Below are 6,668 nucleotides of genomic sequence, written 5' to 3'. Positions count from 1 at the left end.
CACTTTGTTTGGTGCTGTAGCCACAGGAATGGAGAAAGACTTGGCAAGAAGGCTTTCCATGGGAAAAGAGGGGAACAAGAGGGTAATAAGGGGCTGGGAACTAACTAAAATTCATTAGATACATGTATGAAACAGTTGAATATAAACATATTTTAAAAAATCCCTCTGAATTCTATCTATCAAAGAATCCATGATATAATAAGACATTCTACTTTTTTTTTGGGCGGGGGGGGTTTCGAGACAGGGTTTCTCTGTTAGTCCTGGCTGTCCTGGAACTCACTCTGTAGACCAGGCTGGCCTCATTAAAGGCGTGCGCTACCATGCCCAGCTTAAGACATTCTACTCTTCTTTAAGTGGACACTTGTGGAATGAGACCAGGTGTGGTCAGCCTCTATACGTCCATGCAGACAAGTATGCATTCACACCTCCCACCCTACAATCCAGCCACAGGATAATCTTCTCACTTTAGACTGAGGGGTGCTTCAGATCACATGCAGACAAGTATGCATTCACACCTCCCACCCTACAACCCAGCCACAGGATAATCTTCTCACTTTAGAGACTGAGGGGTGCTTCAGATCACATGCAGACAAGTATGCATTCACACCTCCCACCCCACAATCCAGCCACAGGATAATCTCACTTTAGAGCAAGCCATCTAGGAGACTGAGGGGTGCTTCAGATCACTGGCTACCCCTGCAGAGGGCCTGGCTTCAGTTCCCAGCACCCACATGATGGATCCTAACAGTCTGTAATTCTAGTTCCAGATCAAACACCTTCTCTTCTGGATCCCCAGACACCATGTAGGCAAGTGTTGCACAGACTTACATGAAGGCAAACAACTCATACATACAAAATGTTAAGACATAAAAGTACCATAGAGCCGGGCGTGGTGGCGCACGCCTTTAATCCCAGCACTCGGGAGGCAGAGGCAGGCGGATTTCTGAGTTCGAGGCCAGCCTGGTCTACAAAGTGAGTTCCAGGACAGCCAGGGCTATACAGAGAAACCCTGTCTCGAAAAACCAAAAAAAAAAAAAAAAGTACCATAGATAAGGATCAAACCATCTTCTTTGTAAGACAAATCTGAACACGAATGGAAATAACTACTTCCCACAAGTGCTTCCGGAATGCTAAGCCTTGTAACGTAAAGTGAAAATTCAAGTATCTTTTTAAAAATTTTTTATTTATTTATTTTATGTATGTGAATACACTGTCACTCTTCAGACACACCAAAAGAGGGCATTGGATCCCATTACAGATGGTTGTGAGCCACCATGTGGTTGCTGGGAACTGAACTGAAGACCTCTGGGAGAACAGTCAGTATTCTTACCCACCGAGCCATCTCTCCAGACCTCAAATGTCTCTTAAGACAGCTGGCAACATAGAAAGTGTAATTACGTAGTTCACACACACAATAGTGTGTGGATGCATTCATTTGCCTTCTGTGATGACTGGCAGGGAGGAACAAGGGCTTATTGGAATCAGGGGACAAAGGTGCAATTGAACTTTCGATTTCAAGAATACAAAAGAGCATATATTCTAGAAATAAAAGATGACAGAGTGGTACATTAGACAAAGGCCACTTCCTCTTTTACTAATAGACCAGGCAACACATTAGATCCACTCAGCAAAGGTGGAGGAGGGGTTAGTCCACGAGTAACATCCTGTCCACAAAATAAGACAAACTGAGACAAAAGTAAGACTATTAAAACAGCGTTCTCATCTTTATTACTGGACATGAGCATGTTTTAGCACACTGGTTTCATGTGTATGACATCAAAAGCAACACAGTATCTTTCCAACGATTCCTCATCCACACTAATTTCATTTCAGATAATTATGAGTAGCACAGTGGAAGAGTGTTCCCACNTCCTGACCAGTACAACACTGACAACTAAGGTATCCAGGAAGCCTGAAAATGGTTTCTGTCAGACAAATTTTATTTTTACTTGTTCAAAAAAGGAAAACAATTTTAATTCATAAATTACATATTTGCCCACAAGAGCAAATTAATTTTCAATTCTACGTTCATCTTAAATAAAGAACAACTGAAGCATTTAATGATATTTTAATAAAAGCTAGAAGCAAACATAGAAGAAATAATAGTGTAGAATAAATACAGCCAAGTGTTACACATGCCTCAGTCTACCATGGATATTGGCACTGTTAACCTGTACGCCTGTCTCAGCGCATAAAGATTTAAATAAGACTGAATGGTTTGGACAAGATCATTTTCTCCAATAAAAGAAGCCCTAACTTCTATATTTTAAAAATTACTCTCTACTCTATTTATGTTTCCATAGAAACCAAACACAAATATATCTCTTTTATATCTGTGGCAACCAAGTAATAGGCATGTTAAGATACTCTTTTAAAAGTTTTGCAAATGTCACTAAAAAAACTCCTGTACAGAATCACAATACTGACAGAATGGAACACCCACAAGTGGCTCGCTGCTCTCATTTTAGTCTGTTCCACACACAAACCCGTGCGAAAGAGTTCAAAGGATTAATAATACCTATCACATACAGTTTGGGATTTAAAAACCCATGGCTCTGGAAAACCTTAATTACAATTGAGAAATTCCACCCACAAAAAGCCTGCGAGCTCTGCNGAGTTTCAGAATTAATACGATATAAATAAACCATTCTGGAGAAAAGCCTTTCCACACACTGGCAATACTTATCAGAGATCGGCTAGACCAGAGTGACAGGAAGGGGCTTCCACAGAGGACAGGAAGAGCAGCTGGTTTTGAGATGGCACACCTGTTCTGTTCTGCTTAGAAACCATAAAGGCATTTATGGAGGACTGAACTGTGCACTATAAAAGCAGAGGGTTGGCCAGCACGAGCATCAACAGTTGTATCGGTCGGTCAATCCATAGAACGTAAAAAGCAACAACACACACGCACACACACACACACACAGAGAGAGAGAGGAAGATAAGGGCTCTTCCTAAGAGAATGCATATACATAAAACAGGATCAGAAAGGTACTTGGTGTATGCCAGTGATGATTTCCTGTCATTCAGTAGCTTGAGCATTTCGCCATGTAGACAGTTTTACCACTCCTCNTTAACTAGTCCTTNGTCTCAGGAACCATCTAGGTCAACTTTTCATACACAGCAGGTGTTCAAACATGCTGGCAACCAATAGATGGTCTTGCTCAAGAAATCCGATGGCATGGATCCCTTGAGTGGACCCAGTAAGTGTCTAGGAACATGACTTCAATGATGTCCAGAGAAAGATACATGACCTTGCCTTAAAACAGTTCACATAACTGTTGTACCTCCCTAAAGAAAGCGTGTAAACATCTGGTGAATGTGGATTAATGGTATAATGTGAAAAATTGGCCAAAAACAATCCAGAAACATTTGGCCTTTCAGCACCCAAGGCTCCCAAAATATAATGTTAAAACATCTCTGCTTAGGGGATCTCAGTAATCTGGAAAATGTCCTACCTGAGTGGCTAAAACCATTATCCCCTAAATTTTAAAGAAGTGCAAGGAGTTCCCACACTCAGGAATTGCATAAGTGTTTATCTTCTTTCAACAACAAAAGTGAACCATACAGAGGTAGCATAATTTACAAATCCAACTCTAAAGCCCAACAACAAACGAGCAAAATTCCTTTCAAATGCTAACAGGACTATTGCAAGTATCTAATAGGACTTGTTAACTTGGGCTTGCTTCTACCTGCTTTGGGATATCTTATCATTCTCATCTCTTTTCTTATCACGAGGCCATTGATGAGTCCAGGCTCTCCTTGGCCCAGTAGCATCTATTGCAACATCAATGATAGAGTCTGGAGTCATCCACTGCAGGAAAACGAGGAAGAGATAGCTGAGCACGGCCAGCAAAGCAAACATGTAGCCGGTCACAGGGCCACAGTGTGAGATGAGCCTGTCCAATCTCTTGTGCATTGGCAAAACAGTTTCCTTCGACACTCGCTCATACACCTGCAAGAGAGAAGGTGACAATGAGCGAGCGAGCACTCCAAGCCACCACGTGCCTGTAACAAAGGGTGACCCGTGACCCACACTGACCGGGAACAACTGGCAAACCTGAGTAGAGACAAATCACCCATGTTTGCTGCTATTTAGAACAATGCTTACCATTGACTTAATTCTGGGCTGAACAATGAGTGACCCATAGAACAGGTGATAGTCACCTGACTACTGGAAAACCAAAGTCCTCTAAGGTCAGAAGGCTTTTTCAGTAGGCACACTGCTAAGCTGGGCTAATGCCTTGACTGGGTGGAAAAAGCGCTCATAAATGCCTAGCAGACAGCACACACAGTCACCACACTGGGCTGCTTATGGATGGTGACACTATAGAGAAGCAGGAAGAAGACAGAGCAAATGTTGAGCGGCAGAGTAGGGGAAGACAAAGTGTAGTGTGCTGAGAACAAGGAGTTGGTGCCTAGCTTTGTGCAACCCCGTGGATGCCACATCCTGGAAACATTACACATGCAAAACTGTTTCCTTGTAAATTCGAGAAAGTCACAATTGTCGGTGCAAACTCTTCTGGGGGAGGGAGGGTCAGTAGCCTTTACAAAGCAACCCTAGTGACACTTTAAGTACAAACATTCTAATCAGAACAATGCTGAACGCTGAGGCTGGTAGATTGTAACTGGAAAAAAAAACCGCATATGCTCATAGCAGCAACTCTCTTAGCACTTTTTTTTTTTTTTTTTTTTTTTGACCTCAAACTCACTAGATAGCTGAGCATGGCCTTCAGTTGTATTTGGTCACCCGCCTCCAGAGTGCTGAGATCACAATTTTCCTATTTACTTTTCTGAGTAACCCAATCAAACTAGAAGGAGCTGAAAAGGATCAAAGTGTCCTCGACTTAAAAGACAAAATAATCTGGTTGTCCATCTTACTCGAGGTCACCTAATTTATTATCTTAAGGAATAAATCATTTACCACTATGGAGGGAACATGGCTATTAGAGATGAGGAGTTACTTTTTCTCTGTTTGTCTGGCCTTCTGAGATAGGGCAGCATAGAACTAGCCTGGGACTCACTGTACAGACCAGTTGGACCTGGAACTCATGGCCATCCTCCTGCCTTAGTCTTCCTAGTACAAATCATCATGCCTGGTTAGATTCTTTTCCTTCCTTCCTTACTTTCTTTTTTTTTCAAATATGAACTATGAATTAGCAGAGATTATGAAACATATAACATGCTTTACTATTATCTCAAAGCATAACTACAAGAAAAAATATTACAAAAATGCTAATTAGCTCCTTTAACACTGACTGATAAACTGCTTCCCAACAGCTCAGTCTTTGGAGGTTTATAAGATGACAAAGTCAAAACACAATTTACAGAGCTATGATTCTAAATCAGGGCGGAGTCCAAGATCACCAAAAAAACCAGTCTGGCCAAATATTCCTGCCAACCATAGTCCAAATTGCACTTCTGTTCCACGAGGGAGAAGTCAGAATTTAAGGAGTGGTTGGGGAGGTTAAGAGGACACAAGGATGGAGAATGTAGTCTGAAGAGGCTAGCCATGTGATTCTGACATGCTTCCCCACAGGCAACTGGTACCCAGCCCAACTTCTAGAAAAAAAAAGGTAGCTATTTTCATAACTTGATATACGTCTTCAGTCAAAACTATGTCTGCTTCCAATACCTCCTACGTTAATGAAACATACATCCTATTGTCCTGTTTTAGAAAGAGAATGCACGTATAAGAACTTGCATCTCAAACCAAGACATTTTCTCCAGGCTGGAAACCCACTGCTGAACCATATTTAACACCAATAACATAAACCCCAAGTCTAAACTACGAGCCCTCCATGCTCCGCTTGCCTGTCTTTCTTGTACAGGATTTCCACATACTAAAAAAGTGAGTTCTTTCCTTCAGCATGGCATGTGGTAACATGAGGACAAGAGGTAGACACAAGGGGGACCTAACAGATGAAATGGAGTAGAATAAATGTTCCCTGAGGCCAGGATCAAGAAGCAGTTGCCACAAGCTTCCTCTAGGAGATCCGTCAAGCCTGTATGTGTTCTTGGACATTCCCTGTAGCTGCTTTCCTTCTTACCGCTGACTACTTGTTCTTAGTTTCACATATATTTTGAATTCTAATATAGTGTCAATCAACCTAAAGTTATGAAAATATTGTCTGGAAGAATATTAATCATCAGCAAAAGGGCTACTAGAGTTTCAGGAAGCATTCTTAATTCAACATTCACAACTTAGGAAGGCACTACAATCACCCACCATTCGCTAAGAGACCCCATGTGCTGTAGAATTAACTATAAATAGCCCCAACACAATGATTTTATTTCAAGTGCTACAACTTCTAGAAACCTTTGCAACTTCTTTAGAAAGAGTTTAATGAGACTAGGCTGTGTTGTTACTACCTTCAGAGTCCAGAGGCAGTAATTTTTGTCAAAGATTAGTCTAGCATATGCATCACGCCTGCTGCATAAATAATTACGTTCATTTGGTAGGACTCAGACACTTACACCAAAATGCAAAAGGCAAGCTGGCCTGCAATAGAAAGCAAATATGCACACAGAGCATCAAGGAATCTGAACAATTTTCTTCCTGGCACATGACTTACCTTTTCAGTTCTCTCTGCCACGTTCCGCCAGGTGTAGAAAGTCTTCACTACATTGTGGATATTTTCTGGAGCTGGCAATGTCCCCGACTTCAC

The 6,668-nt window shown here is 41.6% G+C and overlaps 1 protein-coding gene across 1 annotated transcript in view; it reads right to left on the bottom strand.

The window, feature by feature from the left end:
• Positions 1 to 1,658: 1,658 nt before the first annotated feature.
• The window catches only part of Piga (phosphatidylinositol glycan anchor biosynthesis class A), a 14,223-nt gene continuing 9,213 nt past the window's right edge, over positions 1,659 to 6,668 (bottom strand). Inside the window, exons 4-5 of the mRNA XM_021152773.2 lie at positions 6,576 to 6,662; positions 1,659 to 3,955 (exon numbers count right to left, since the gene is read on the bottom strand). Coding sequence (XP_021008432.1) covers positions 3,689 to 3,955; positions 6,576 to 6,662 — 354 coding nt within the window. The 3' untranslated portion in view covers positions 1,659 to 3,688. The remainder of the gene's footprint in view (positions 3,956 to 6,575; positions 6,663 to 6,668) is intronic.

The sequence above is a fragment of the Mus caroli genome, chromosome X, assembly GCF_900094665.2.
Source record: "Mus caroli chromosome X, CAROLI_EIJ_v1.1, whole genome shotgun sequence".
Classification (NCBI taxonomy): Eukaryota; Metazoa; Chordata; class Mammalia; order Rodentia; family Muridae; genus Mus; species Mus caroli.
This window is presented reverse-complemented; position numbering and strand designations above follow the sequence as displayed.